Raw genomic sequence first — 15,651 nt, 5'->3', positions numbered from 1 at the left:
GGCTTGAGTATCTCGCACGAGATGCTACATTTCAAACAGTGCAAACTAGCAACCAAAGGAGGAATCAGGTGTTCGGTTCTGAAAGTGAGCTGGGGTTGGATCCGTAGATTCACGACACGAAAGGGATTGTGTCTGTGAAGGCGAACATCTCCCTGCCAGAGAATGCCAAGCGATTTCAGCAACAAAATCATTCATTGCCATGTGATAGCAATGCAGAAGGAAAACAATTACCTCTTATCACAAATTGGCAATGAAGACCAAACCCTGATAAACTTCGACATGCCATGCAACACCACCATTAACAAGAAGGGAGAATCTAGCGTGCTTGTACGTACAACTGGGTGTGAAAAACAACGCTGCACTGTCATGCTAGTAATGACCGCAGATGGAAGAAAATTACCACCGTACGTTATTTTCAAAAAAAAAACAGTACCTAAAGCAAAGTTTCCCAAAGGCATTCATGTACGGGTTCAAGCGAAAGGATAGATGGATACAGCTCTTGTCCACGACTGATCCGTACGGCGTGAAGAGAACGGCCAGGGGCACTGCTTCGACACCCAGCAATGCTAGTGAGGGACAGTTTCCGCGCACACTTAATGGAAGACACAAAGAAATGTCTTCACAAAATGAAAACTGATCTCATAATTACTGGTAGACTCACACATTGTCTACAGCCCTTAGATGTTTCCCTCAAGAAGCCTTTTAAGGACAACATATGTAAACTGTACATCGAATGGATGGCAGGAGGGGAGCATGAGCTGACGCCAGCAGGCAAAATAAAGAGGCAGTCGAACTCTTGTGTGAGTGGGTTATGCGGGCAAGGGTAATGATGTCGACAGATATTATGGTGAAGAGTTTCTTGAAGACAGGCATTGCACATGCGTTGGACTGAAGTCAGAATGATGCAGTATGGGATGGTGACCAGAATGATGCACGGGAGAATAACTCGGAGACTGAAGGCAGTGACAACGAATAGGGTAAGTATGTCAAATGTCTTGTTTCTATCGCTTAATGCAAATTTTATGGGGTTTTTTTGGGAATAAGACATTTTGCACACAAATCCCCACATATATCACGCACTGAAAATATTCACAACTTTTTTGTCAAAAAAAATGAGAGTTATATGCGAGCAAATACGGTTTATCATCCTTATTTTTAACACACACATTTATAGCTCTCTTTTTTGTGTGTGTGTGTGTCACACCAACACAACCAGGTCTTGAGGCGACAATGGGATAGAACAAGGCTAGGACTCAGAAGGAAGTGACCGCGGCCTTAAGGTGCAGCCTGGTGTGAAAATTAGAAATCCAGGGCTGCCGACAGTGATGATGTTATTGACTTTACATACAACCAACTACTTGTACGGTTTTCAGAGATGCCGAAGTGCCGGAAGTCCTGCAGAAGTTCTTTTACGTGCCAGTAAATCTACGAACATGAGGCTGAAGTATTTGAGCCCCTCCAAATACCACCGGACTGAGCCAGGATCGAACCTGACAAGTTGTGGTTAGAAGGCAAGCACCTCAACCATCTGAGCCACTCAGTCCAGCATAAACACTATTAAGTAGATCTACTTCTAGTTTTTCTTTCTTTGGAAGCTATGTGTTTGAGAAAGAGACTCGAAAAAAGTTTTAAAATATTCAGAAACTCCTATCTTTCAATTAGGCCCTACAAGAGAAGTTTAAATTTTGAAATGGAAGAAAAATGTCACATTGAACTAGCATTAGTGCGTGTCAGTTTATCTGTGCTGTTATCCAAGAAAAGTGTTAACTTTCTTCTGCAATATCAAACAATATTAGGGAAAGACTCAAATACCGTTACTAGTATGAATGCTATAATTTAAAAATTTCTGAAATATGCAAAATTACTAAAACACAGGCCTACAATAATCTTACTACAATACATAAAAAGAAGTAGGTTTTATATCACTAGCATCAAATAATTTCTCACCAGAATACAGTTCACCAAGTCTGCGTAACTGAGAGCGAACTCCATCTCTAATTGAATCACTCTCAGTATTCTCCTTCTCATCACAGAGTTCACTATTTTTCTTGTCGGAAGGCTCAGCTTCTTTCTCTTTTAATTCCTGTCCACCATACACGACTTTTGTAGGACTTATGCTTACTTCAGCCATTACCTGTGGCTTTCTCAGCGTTACTTCCACTATAAAAAACAAAAATAATTCATAGATTAAATAATGATAATATGAATTGTGTATCACGAGAAACCACACAGTATAAAATGTTGGGCTTACCTTCAGTAGTTACCTTTAACGACTGGGTTTGAGTTTCTTGAAGAGGATACCGTTTCTTTGCAACGTCATGGCCAACATTTGACAGCTGACTATCAAGTTTCTGTCTACGTGCCCGAGCACGTTCCAACATTCTCTAGTTAAATAAAGAAGAAATCATTTTAAATAAACAAAACACTTCATAATTTATTTATTTTTTTGCTTTTTAAATGTCACACTGACACAGACAGGTCTTATGGTGAGGACTAGGACTGGAAAGGTAGCAGCTGTGGCATGAACTGAGGTACAGAAAATAGGAAACAACAGAAACTCTTCTTCAGGTCTAGCAACAGTGGGGTTCAAATCCACTATCTCCCAAATTCAAGCCGACAATACACTTCACTATCATATCTGGAAATAGTTTTATCTAAGCTCTAGAAATAGAAGCAAACTGAAGGAAAAAAAAAAAAAAAAAAAAAAAAAAAAAAAAACTAAAAACTGGCAGGAGGGCAAACATGCAACGCTGTTTTAATAAGAGCTTTGTCCAATTAATTCATTAGAAGGTTTTTTATTTGCTTTATGTCGCACCGACACAATTAGGTTTTATGGCGACAATGATAGAATAAGCCTAGGAGTGGAAAGGAAGTGGCTGCTGTGTCCTTAATTAAGGTGCAGCCCCAGCATTTGCCTGGAATGAAAATGGGAAACCACGGAAAACCATCTTCAGGGCTGCTGACAGTGGAGTTCGAACCCACTATCTCCTGGATGCAAGCTCACAGCTGCAAGTTTCTAACCGCACAGCCAACTCGCCCAGTCATTCATCAGTCATGATTGTCAATCGCATCTTTATTTAACACTGGGAGTGGCACCATTCTGTTAAATTTCAGCTAATGGCAGTGTCTATTGATGCATACATACATATCTTTATTACCCACCCTAGTGTACACCATCGGCTTACAGGTAATAAAGACAGAGCGAAACAAGAAACAAACAAACAATAGGCAATACATCTCTCCTAAAACAACTTAACTAAATTAACTCCCTCTACATCTACTCAATATCATCCCCCACGTACGCGGGCAGCCAGCATACGTGCAGGAAGCCACCGCACTACAAACTACCCTCATTACCTACTCCTACCTACCACCTAAAAAATTTAGTAGACTGGTCGCTGCATCAGCCCTGGTATGGAATACATGCCCACCAACCCGTCGACAGCAGCCAACAGCCTCGCCACGTGAGAACTGATCTCTTATCTCACCTACACTTGCTGACAATGTATTCCTTCCCTACCATGTGTAACAAGCCAGACTGGCGGAAACCAGACCCAACGCATGGCCTGCCACACACTTCCACTATGTACGTCACACCTTCTCTATTCATTGTCAGCTCACTACCTTCCCTCCCCTTTTTCTTCCCGTGCAGACATGCTCAAGCCTAACTTCTTTGGGGTGGGTCAAGTCCCAACCCCTCGTCTATTGATGCAGATAGAATGAAAAATGTCATAATTAATAAGACAAGGATTGGGATCATGGCAACTGTTTTTTCTTCACATTTGTACAGTGCTACCATACAATGGTCATATGTCCTGAAAAGCATGACATTCAAAGTTCATGAACACAAAACGAGATGGCAGTGTGTTGTATAAACACCACGTACAAAGCAATTGGACTGCAGTAGTGATTTCAGGTGCCATTCAGAATGGAGGCAAGAACAGCATGTGTATGTGTAAATGGCTGTTTGCTGGGATCACAATGCCAAAGAATGTCATAGAGAGCTTATGCAAGCCATGGGGAATAATGTCCATCCATATCGAACTGTTGAGAGATTGGCAACTACATTTCAACACGAATGTGAAAGAATCCAAAAGACATATTAGTGTCTGGATTGACGTGTCGCATGCAGTAACTAACCAGTGCATGCACATGGACAGAAAATGGACACTAATCAACAATGTCATCCTTCACAAACACAACACCAGACTCCATGCTACTTCTTTTTGTTACCGTAAACTGGGGTTACTTTGTGACAGTTTTCACGATTTCTTCAATATAATCAGAATAATATAATTATATATTAAGGTTTTTCTATATTGTCGTATGCTTCCATCCATTATTCATGTCTTGGAATAATTTTTATTTGTGTATTTGCATTTAATCACTTAATATTTCAAGAAGAACTTGTCACAATGTTACCCCGTTAGGTGGGATTACTTTGTGACACCATCTTTTTACCATTGTATTTCCACGTTTGGTGCAGATGTCACAATGTTACCCCCATTAAGTCGTTACTCAAGACTCTGGCTAAATATAAAAGGAGAATTTCTTTCATAACCATGATAATACAACACACTGTATATTTTTAAACCCTCAGATATAACCACTGCATCATTCAAGAGTGAATAGTTTACAAACTGTTTACTTTTCGCTGTGTTTTGTGAGTTCTGGAATGTCATAGATTTCAAGTTTTCTCCTTTGTATGGTTGGACTAATTTTACACCATATTTTGTCATCTGCATACTATATTTCATCCTTGATATCCGCCCACTTCACCGTGCTATCCATAGCACTGACAACTGCACCTTGATATCCGCCCACTTCTCGGTGCTATCCATAGCACTGACAACTGCACCTTGATTGTATACTTTCGTTACGATTCCTGGACAGTACAGTTACGCGTGTCGCTACAATGTTATCATCGGATTGCAAGATACGATTTTCACGAATAGGAAGTTCTTCAGAGTCAGAATTAAATTCTTCTTCATGCAATGAGTTCTTTTGTTTCAGTACAGATGTCATCTTTGTCATTTTTACTTGAATTCTCGCTTCGGGTGTGTTTAGTGTTCTTTGAGGGACAGTTCCCGTCGGTGCCACTACAGCTAGGAATCTCATCTACATTGTCCAAATCTGAAGCTGTCATATCTCTTCCAGATGGCACATCCATGCATCTTCCCTTTCTTCAGCCATTGTTTGTTACCTTACCTCTTTTGAGATTCAGGTGCTCAATGAGACTTACTTACAGCTTGTTTCACAGTGTCACCTTCCACATCCATTGCCCTGTTATGCATGTGCTTCAGCACTTCTTCCTGGCTTACAGGGCAAATACTACATTTCCTGTAACAAGAACTTTGATTATTCAGACCATTTTCAACTAGTTCTCAATTAGATCTTAACAAGAGATGGACATTCTTGCTTCAGAATAGTCGAACATCGTTTTCAGACTCCACATTACTAAAAAGAGGCAATTTTAGAACACTGGGGTTACTTTACGGCAGAGTCATTGTTGTCACAAAGTTACCCCTTAAACTTCTCCTCTTTATTTTATTTTAACATAAGTAAATGAAAGAAAGCTCAAAGCGACATGAGATTCGCGCATTTTTATCAGGAAACATGAAATTAAGATTTCCACTAACTTTGATGTGTGTACCTCATTAAAGTTTTCTGTCGCCGACAAAAGTTTCCCGCTATGCACAAAATCACTTGCTCAGTACAATACACCAAAAGGCTCTATGTTGCCAACAGTCCAACACTTAGGACATTATCATTGTATACACAGGTAGCAGCATTATTGAGGTGTGAAAACATATAGTGTTCATTGTCAGACCATTGATGCATATCCCGCGAAATATGAAATTATTATTTGGCGCGCACCTGTCACAAAGTAACCCCGGTTTACGGTATTTGCTTTACGTCGCACCGACACAGATAGGTCTTTTAGTGACGATGGGACAGGAGAGGCCTAGGAGTGGGAAGGAAGCGGCCATGGCCTTAATTAAGGTACAGCTCCAGTATTTGCCTGGTGTGAAAATAGGAAACCATGGAAAATTCATCCTTAGGGCTGCCAACGGTGGGGTTCATACAAGTTCACAGCTGTGCGAGCCTAACAGCATGGCCAACTCGCGCGGTCAGACTGCATGCCGTAGAGGCTGTGTCAGAGGCAACTTTAGTGCTGAATACTACTCAACAATGTCATCCTTTAACGCCAGATTGCATGCAGTAGAGGCTGTACGAGGGCTAGGCCGAAAAAAAATTTATTTGTGAAACAACAATTACAACTTTTCAAAATACTCTCCATTAGCACGTATACATTTGTCCATTCTCTGAAACCACTTAGAAAACGTTTCAGTCCAAGCTTCTTTCGGAATGTCACCTAGTGCACTCTCATACGCTGCAATGACCTCTTCATCTGACGAAAACCGCTGCCCACATATTTTTTCCTTGGTCTTAGGGAACACAAAGAAGTCACATGGGGCCAGGTCAGGTGAATATGGGGGATGAGGTAACACACACCTTTTCCCTTTCCAAAAAGTCCATTGTTCTGGCAGCCCTGTGTGCAGATGCATTGTCGTGATGCAGCAGAAGGTGCCCACTCTTGGACTTTGGGTGCTGTGACCTCCAAGGGGCGAGGACTTTGGGAAGACAGTCATTTACCTACCATTCAGCATTGACTGTACGACGTGTGTCAAAGGTCACAGAGGTGAGAAGCCCCATTTTCGTAAAAAAAGTTGCCACCCTCTTTTTTCCGGAGCTCCGACTTCGAACTTTTGTGGGTGGTTCCTCCCATGGAAAGCACCACACAGAAGACTGTCTCTTCGTTTCAGGGTCATAATGGTAGACCCAGTGACGATATTGTAGGAGTCTTCGGACTGCCCTCCATTGAATTTTTCTAGCATGAAAAGACACCAGTCCACTCTCTCCTCCTTTTGGCTTTCTGTCGGGGAATGTGGCACCCAACGGGCACATCTCTTGGTAAGGTCTAAATAATCGTGAACGATGGTCTGCGCTGCTCGACCCAATATTTAAGGTCCCTTTAATGTCACAAAATGTAAAATGTGGATCTGCTTTGATCATTTCCCTCACAACATCAATGTTTTCTTGAGTCACAGCTGTTGCTGGGCGACCGGGACGAGGTTCATCTTCATTTGACTGCCGTCCCCTTGAAAACTTGCTAAACCAATTTCCAACTGTGGCTCTAGAAGGGGCAGCCTCACCAAAAACGCACAGCAAAGAAGAATAGCATTCTTCGGCACTTAATTTCTTTTTATAACCATAAAAAGTCATTGCTTGAAAATCGCGGCGTGACAGATCCATCTTGCACCGTGTCTGACTCAGTACTGCCTATGCTTTCTTCCCTCGCTGTGGAGAAACTACCACTAGGAGGGGTTGCGCGCGCATGTTCCAAGGTCGAAAAACATCGCTCTTTCAAATGAAAATAACCCCATTGTCCTCAGAATTACGGTTTACGCGCTGATAAAAACTTTCGGCATAACCTTTGTACAGAGGTAACTTAAGCGCTGGGGATAAGCAGTACTCGAACACCCACCATATTCACTGAACCTATCTCAGTGCAGAGGTGCCAACCTTTGAAGCGGGTTATCAGTAATCCCACATTTAACACGCGCATCGACCCCTCAAAACGTTTGCGAGTCAAATCCAAAGCACCCCCGTTTGCCCTTTCCAACAACAATCTATTCTAAAGTATATCATATTACACAATAAAATTTCCTCATTAAGCCTACTATTTATTTTCTTGTTTTATATAGCGGGACTCAGGCTATGAAGCCTGCTATTCTATCTGACCCTACATACATCTACATGAAGTTAAATATAGGGCCTACACTAAATTAATTATCTACAATTTAATATCTTAACCCTTTCAGACCGTGTACGCACAATTGTGCGAGTTCGTATTTTATTTATCTCTGAGCTTATTTGATGTTTTCTTGGCGCTAGACCGGACTGCAGTGCTTGTGCGGGACACGTAGCATGTACTTCAGTTGTTTTTATTTAGCGCTTGACCACCAGGGAGAAGGAAGAAGAGCTTAAAAGTACAGTTCATCGGCAAGATGGCGGGGGAAGCGGTAATGCCTAAAATCAAGTATTATTTATTGCATTCATGTTAATCTAGAAGCTCTACTGAATATCAGAATATAATCAATGAAGTGTGTAAATTGTTTAGCAAACGTAAATTGTGAACTTACAACATCGTACATGATACGCTGAGGTTTCGAATTTTGATACACACAAGTGTGCGGGCTAGGTTTCCCTGCAGGCAATGCATGCAAGAGTGCTGGGTGCTGCCACCAAAACACTATGAAGGCAGAACTCGTACTCTACGTGAGAAATGTAATGTATAAGATTGTAATTGTTTAAAGTACATTGTTCCACACTGTAAAATAGAACATTTGATCATGTACATGTGTATATTCACATGTACTGAGCTGAATTTTCTTATTTTTTGTAAGTAGTGAAATAAGTCCTGACACGCACAATTGTGTGGGTTCTGTTTTCTAGCTGAAAGTTCTCATTTTGTAAGATAAAATGTAAAAACATGTATTTGAGAGCATTTTAGCAAGTTTTTGACAAATTCACACCTCCAGTTTTCTTTCAGATCCGACGACAGGGTGCTGAAGCCAAAAGGGCAGTAAATTCAAAACTCGTCCTCAGTGTAGAAAATGTAATATTTACTTGTGTTTGAACAAAGATTTAATTTTTTTAAATTATTCCCCACTGTAAAATAGAACATTTTATCATATACATAGGTATATTGACATGTGTTGAAGTAATTTTTAATTTTTGTAAGTAGTGAATTAAGTCCTGACACGCACAATTGTGTGGGTGCTTTCTCAGATGTTAATTTTTATTTTGTAAAATAAACTAAAAATATATGTATTTAAGAGAATTTTAGTCAGTTTTTGACGTACAAACAAAAATTCACACTGCCAGTTTTCTTTCAGGTCTGAAAGGGTTAAGGTATCAATTAAATGTTTTTAATTAACCTAAACCGAGCGAGTTGGCCGTGTGGTTAGAAGCGTGCAGCTGTGAGCTCTCATCTGGAAGATAGTGGGTTCGAACCCCACTGTCGGCAGGCCTGAAAATGGTTTTCCATGTTTTCCCATTTTCACACCAGGCAAATGCTGGGGCTGTACCTTAATTAAGTCCACGGCCGCTTCCTTTCCAGTCCCATCATCGCCATAAGACCTATCTGTATAGGTGTGACGTAGTAAAGCAACTAGCAAAAAAAAAAAAAAAAGGACTATTAACCTAGTAACTTAGCTATGATTTAATCCTACGAATGTTATGAATAATTATCATTTATTAACCAGGTTTGACAGTTTCTTAAAGCGGAGGTGGTTTGACACACTCCTAATTTCAGCAGGTAGGGAATTCCAAATTCAGCTGGCAGCGACTACAAATGATCTACTGTAGCCAGTTGAGCGGTGAATGGGAATGCTTAGTACTGAGGTGGTGGATGATCTGGTAGGAATACTAGGTGATGCTAGATAACAGAATTGTGTGGCAAGGTATTCAGAAGTGTTAAGGTTCAGTATACAATGTAACAGAGAAACAGTATACAAATTTTGTCGTTCTCTTAAGCGGAGCCATGAAAGTCTATCAAATGCGGGAGAAATATGGTTAAACCTTTGTATATCTGAAATAAATCTAACACATGCATTATGTGCCTTTGGAAGCTTGATGGAAAGTGAGGCGTTGAGGTTACTGTATACTGCGTCACAGTAGTCGAATGCTGGCAATACCATACTTTGGATAAGCAGTTTTCTTACATGTTAGGGGAGTAAATCTCTGAGTTTCTTAAAGGAATGTAAGGAGTAAAACACTCGCTGACATATACCTATTATATGATCGTTCCCACTAAGGTTTTTGTAAATTATCATCCCTAAGTTTTTAACTGTGTCTCTCCTATAAATGGTACTGAGTGATTATGAACGTCTGTGAGGTGTCCGTGGGTTTTTATGGGTAGCTAAAAGACACTGCGATTTTTGGGCATTGATTGTTAGTGCATGGTCATCAGTCCACTTACATATTCTTTCTAGGTCATCATTCATATTATTTATTGCAGTCAGTAAGTCACGAGGATGTGTATATATTTTTAAGTTGTCTGCGCACACATGATAATGAAAATGTTTAATTACTTGTGTTAGTCCTGAAATGAAGATCGAAAACAGGAGTGGCGCTAGCACTGACCCCTGTTGTATTCCAGTCTCTATAGATTGCCATGAAGAGAAATTTTCACCTACTGATACACGCTGCCGGCGATCAAAGAAATAGGAACACATCCAGGATAGTGTGCTTTGTGAGAAGTTAAGAGCACATAATTTTGCCATGAGTATGTCCGTGTCAACGCAGTCAAAGGCCTTACTAACGGCTAGAAGAGTTAGAACAGTAACTTCTCCCTTATCTATAGCTACTCCTATGTAGTTTGTAACTTTAAGTAGTGCAGTAGTTGTGCTATGATTGCTTCTAAAACCAGACTGATATTTGTCAAGAAGGAAATTGTTATATAAACATGCAGTTATTTGTCTGTGAACTATTTTCTCCAAAATTTAGGACAGAAATGGTAAGATGCAACTGGATCGGAAGTCTTTGAGTTCCATAGGATTCTTTCTTGATCTTTGGGAGTGGGCGAACAATTGCACATTTCCAAAGGGAAGGGAATATGCCGGTTATCAGTGAGGTATTAATGATATCGGTTAGAGTGGGTAGGATTACGTCTAGATTTTTTAAGAGTAACTGTGGAAAAATCTCGTCACATCCCGTCGCAAATGTCTTTATTGATCGTGCAATTTGTCCCACTTCTACGGGAGTTACGAGTGAAAAATATAACTGGTCTCCTCCATTGTTAGTATTGTCATTGTGTAGAATTTTGTTAATCGTCAGTTCTTTTGTTGTCTCATCAGTGTTAACGGGTCTTGTAGTAAAGTATTGGTTTAAATCATCCAATGAGTTTAATGTCAACAGTATGCATTTCATTTCCACTTATGCCCATTTTCTTAAACGGTTTTCCAGATTGTTGCCGTGTTCTGGGTTAGCAAAATGTTCTGCGAATGTCTTATTTTAGCATTCCTTATGGCCTGCGTGGTCCTGTTATGAAGGGTCTTGTACAGGTCAAAATCGTTTGGTAGTTGGCTAGTTTTAGACTTTCTGAAAGCTTTGTCTGTCTCTATCATTAAATCTCGTATTTCCTGAGTCATCCATGGAGCCGCATGGCGTGTTACATGAGCAGTGCATTTTAGCACGTGTTTATTGAGATGAGCTAGCAGTCGTTTAAGAACTCCACTTTGTCATCTATATTACCTAAAATGTGGACATTATGCCAAGGTATGCTTGCAGCATCTTCTAATAGGGTTTAGTCATTTATATTTTTTAGGTCTCAGAATGTAATTAATTTTTTTTTGCTAGGGGTTTTACGTCGCACCGACACAGATAGGTCTTATGGCGACGATGGGATAGGAAAGGCCTAGGAGTTGGAAGGAAGCGGCCGTGGCCTTAATTAAGGTACAGCCCCAGCATTTGCCTGGTGTGAAAATGGGAAACCACGGAAAACCATTTTCAGGGCTGCCGATAGTGGGATTCGAACCTACTATCTCCCGGATGCAAGCTAACAGCCGCGCGCCTCTACGCGCACGGCCAACTCGCCCGGTGTGTAATTAATTTAGGTCTGTACTTGGGGCATTTAAGTGAATAAGCTAAATAAATTACGTCGTGATTGGATAGTCTGCAAGCAGACATCTGCCCGTGGGTCAGTACCCTGTCAGGGTTATTCGTCACAATTAAGTCCAGTAATGTATGTGACATGGGTGTGTGATGTGCTGCGTTAAGTGGCAAAATCTTCATGTTACAAGATTTAAATATATTGACTAGTTGCTTAGTCTCAGTCATTTTGTCATTAAGAACGTTGGTATTGAGGTCAACCCGTAATAAAACATGCTCATACCAGGGTAAGACGTCTAGTAGTATGTCCTAAAGGTCTGTGATGTATCCAATCTTTGGTGGGCGATACACTACACTCAGTAAGCACCTTTCACCTAACGCCTCCATTTCTATGAACATGAACTCAGGCCTTGCGGAGCATTCACTAATAATTGTTTTGTAGATTACTTTATATTTTAGGTCGTTCCTAATTAGCTACTCCGCCGCCGGCTTTACCTGTGCGATAATTTCAGATCATATTTTCGAGGTGGATGAGGGATTCTGACAACTTAGGTTCATCCAGGTTTCCCCATTCATCAAGATGTGAGGGTTGACATTAGTAAATATGTTACGGAGTTCGTGGAAGTGAGGAATTAGACTTTGAACATTAGCAGGTACTACCTGTAAGTAATTTGGGAAGTTGTTACGAGCACGTGTAGGGGGATTAGGGGGTTGGGTAGGTATGGGAGCGGAGATTTCGCTCGGCTGACCACCAGTAACCTTACCAAAAATAGAAGCATGTGCAGCACACTCACTTTGAGTTGCCAACTGTATGCTATCTTGCCTAGTTATTATATGTAAATCTAATGAAGATACAATCTAAAAATAGTAATTATAGTAATACTCTAAAGTCTAGTGTCTAATTTAGTTAAAACTGTAAACTGTGTAATGCTATGTTAATTTCAGTCTGTCGGTTTATTTAATCCTGTCCAATTCCTCTCGGCTCGACACACGATATTTCACACCATTGTGTTTCACAATAACTGTACCGTCCATTGTCCAACAACTGAACACAGAAAATCTAGTGATCGCTTCTTGCAACAGTTTCACTGAGGTGAGGTCTTCTTCTTTGCCCGTTCCTTTCCGTTTCTTTTCAGATTTGAACAGTTTGTTCCGTCTGTGGTACAACACGAACTTCACTATTATCGGACGCAGCTTATCTGTACTCATCTTGCCTACCCTGTAACTTCTGTCTATGCCCTCGTGCGTTAAATGTATTCCATTATTGTCATCTAGCTCAATGACAATTTTGTTTGTGTCCTCGCCACCTGATTCCCGCACTCCAAACACATGCAGTGATTGCTGCCGCTGATATTGCTCAAGAGCTTTGGTCTCAGGTTAGAGCTGTTCACTGAGGTCTGATATTGTCTTGTCTCTGGTCTCGAGCGCTTCCCTCATCTTCTCGATTACTTTGATATTAAAGTCTATCGTAGCTTTAAGCTGCTCTCTAACGGCCCTGGCTACTTGCTTCACATGTTAGTGAAAACCATGGATTCTGCAGTGTGTGTTCGTGTGATTTCTCTGTGGCTCATGGTAGACGAGATGATTGCAGAAGACACATAGAATTCAAGAAACATCACACATACGGTAAATCAAAATTACAAAACCCGTCTGTTTCATCGTTCTTCGTAATAAGTAATGAAACTGTGGTGACAAATGCCGAATAAAATGTGCTCATTAGGCCTACCTATTAGTTCTGTGAAATATATTCAGGGAAAGTATCACAATGGTAAACTGCAAATTCCTCTTCAAGTTTGTCATGTCCACTTTCCTCGACCAAACTTGGGAACCTTCGAACAAAATATTCAAGAGATAAATAGGAAACCTTAAATCTGAGAGAGATGTCTACAATTTCAGCATGATGAAGAAATTCATCAAGGGACACGGGAGGTAGATTTTGACTGAATAAAACATGGCTGAACAAATCTGACCTACAGGTCACTTCAAAGACCAGTAAGTTTCCTCCTAAGAAGATGTATGCTAGGAGCATCTTTTTGCAGAATAAATTCACTGAGTTAAAGATAGGAAGTTCACTCTAAAGAAAGTAGCAAAACAGTTGTGTGTGGGTCTTGTGAGAAAGATTTTACAGTTTCGAACTGCCTGGGGCTCTCATTTTTATGGTGGGGCTCACTACAAAACATAAGTGTCAAAGCTTCCCACCGCTCATGAACTCTATTAAGACTGAAGAAACGAGAGCCAACCAGTACTAACATATTTCAAAATTTTGTGACCCTCTGTGCCACAAACAGCCTGATATCCTTATCAACATGTTTTGCCTTTTAGAACTCTTATCAAAAGTCCTCTAAACTGACTGGTAATTGGGCTGCTGCTCTTTGTGCACAGATGTGTATGAGATGATATGAACAACCTGGGACATAAAGAGATAAATCCCAGTCCTTCACAAATTTGGCAACACCTTTATTTGGCCCTATCATTGAGTATGCATTGTCAGACGAAAAAGAAATGCAATTTTCCCATGGAATGGGTGAAGAAAACAATTCACTATTGTATTAATAATAAAGAAAATTCCCTTGTCTGTCTTGCCAGTACCTACTCTCTAACAATGACAATAGAAGAGTTGATATTCGGCCTCTCTGAGCATTAAAAAAAAAAGACAACTATAAGATAAAGTTTAACTGCATTTGGATCCGTACTACCATCAGCAGCCAAAGAAAAGGACGTTATTAGTAAAAGTTCACCTATTTCCTTTTTTGCCTCAGATGCCATGTACTGAACTAAAGAAGAGGTTTCAGTTCTTGAATGTTGGGTATTCAGCCCAAAGGCTGGTTGGATCCTCAACAGGTTCACCATTAGCTGTCATAGATGGCCTAGGTGTCACTGAAGAGGCGTACTAGGGAAATGAGGAGTGAGGTAGTTTCCCATTGCTTTCCTCACTGAGCCAGAAGTTGCTATTGCACATCAGTCTGCCAAGCCCACTGAAATGTGTGCACCAACCGACCCTATGAGTGACATTTTCACACCATTCATAGCAGGGACTGGCTGCATAAGGAATGGCATTACTAGAGTCACTCATACCTCAGCCACTTTCATATTGTCAAAGCCAAGAATAAGACTGAGACAGGTCAATGAAAGTAAGAATTTTATTCTAGCCCACACCAGAAGAGACAGCGCACTGTAAACACTATACCTTGCCAGTTGCACAACCATATTTCTGAGATATTTTAATCGGGGAACATTGATCTAAATAAATTTGCCGAGTGACCTAAAACTGATAACGGAATATTATGCTCCAAAAGAAATTATGTGAACAGCAATTCGGCATTTCTCAACACAGTTTCATTACTTTTTAGAAAGAACGATGAAACAGGCTCGTTTTGTAATTTTGATTCACTGTATGAGTGATGTTTCTTGAATTCTATGTATCTTCTGCAGTCATCTCGTCCACCGTGAGCCACAGAGAAATCACACGAACACACACTGCAGAACTCATGGTTTTCACTAACACGTGAAGCAAGTAGGCATGGCCATTTTTTTTAGTAACTGTCTCGATATTTCTGTAACACCGCTGTCTTCTTAGAAGAAGATGCAATTTGACAACTGCTCCACGTCATTTTACAAAACCAATCACTTCTTTTCGAATCAACGACTAGGGTAATAAGAATTGAAACGTGCTATATATACCACTCACGTCTACGCACGCAACAAAAAGAGAGCCGAACACGCGTACTCAAGATCAATGAAATTGAAATAATAAATACAATACAAATTCAATTCAAATTCAATACAAATATATACGAAATGTAGAGTTACATTCCTATTTAATTATTAGTGGAAGCGGTACCGGTTTCGACCCCAATCTGGGTCATCATCAGCCGAATAAAACGCAAATAACAATGCATAGGTAAAAAAGAAATTAAAGATCAAGTCCCCACAAAAACAGTTGAAGAGGCAAAATAAAACAACAAGAATAGG

General features: G+C 40.4%; 1 protein-coding gene across 1 annotated transcript in view; it reads right to left on the bottom strand.

The window, feature by feature from the left end:
- The window catches only part of LOC136875936 (anillin-like), a 332,763-nt gene that overhangs the window by 267,057 nt on the left and 50,055 nt on the right, over nt 1-15,651 (bottom strand). Inside the window, exons 2-3 of the mRNA XM_068228263.1 lie at nt 2,252-2,384; nt 1,948-2,160 (exon numbers count right to left, since the gene is read on the bottom strand). Coding sequence (XP_068084364.1) covers nt 1,948-2,160; nt 2,252-2,384 — 346 coding nt within the window. The remainder of the gene's footprint in view (nt 1-1,947; nt 2,161-2,251; nt 2,385-15,651) is intronic.

The sequence above is a fragment of the Anabrus simplex genome, chromosome 6, assembly GCF_040414725.1.
Source record: "Anabrus simplex isolate iqAnaSimp1 chromosome 6, ASM4041472v1, whole genome shotgun sequence".
NCBI lineage: Eukaryota > Metazoa > Arthropoda > Insecta > Orthoptera > Tettigoniidae > Anabrus > Anabrus simplex.
This window is presented reverse-complemented; position numbering and strand designations above follow the sequence as displayed.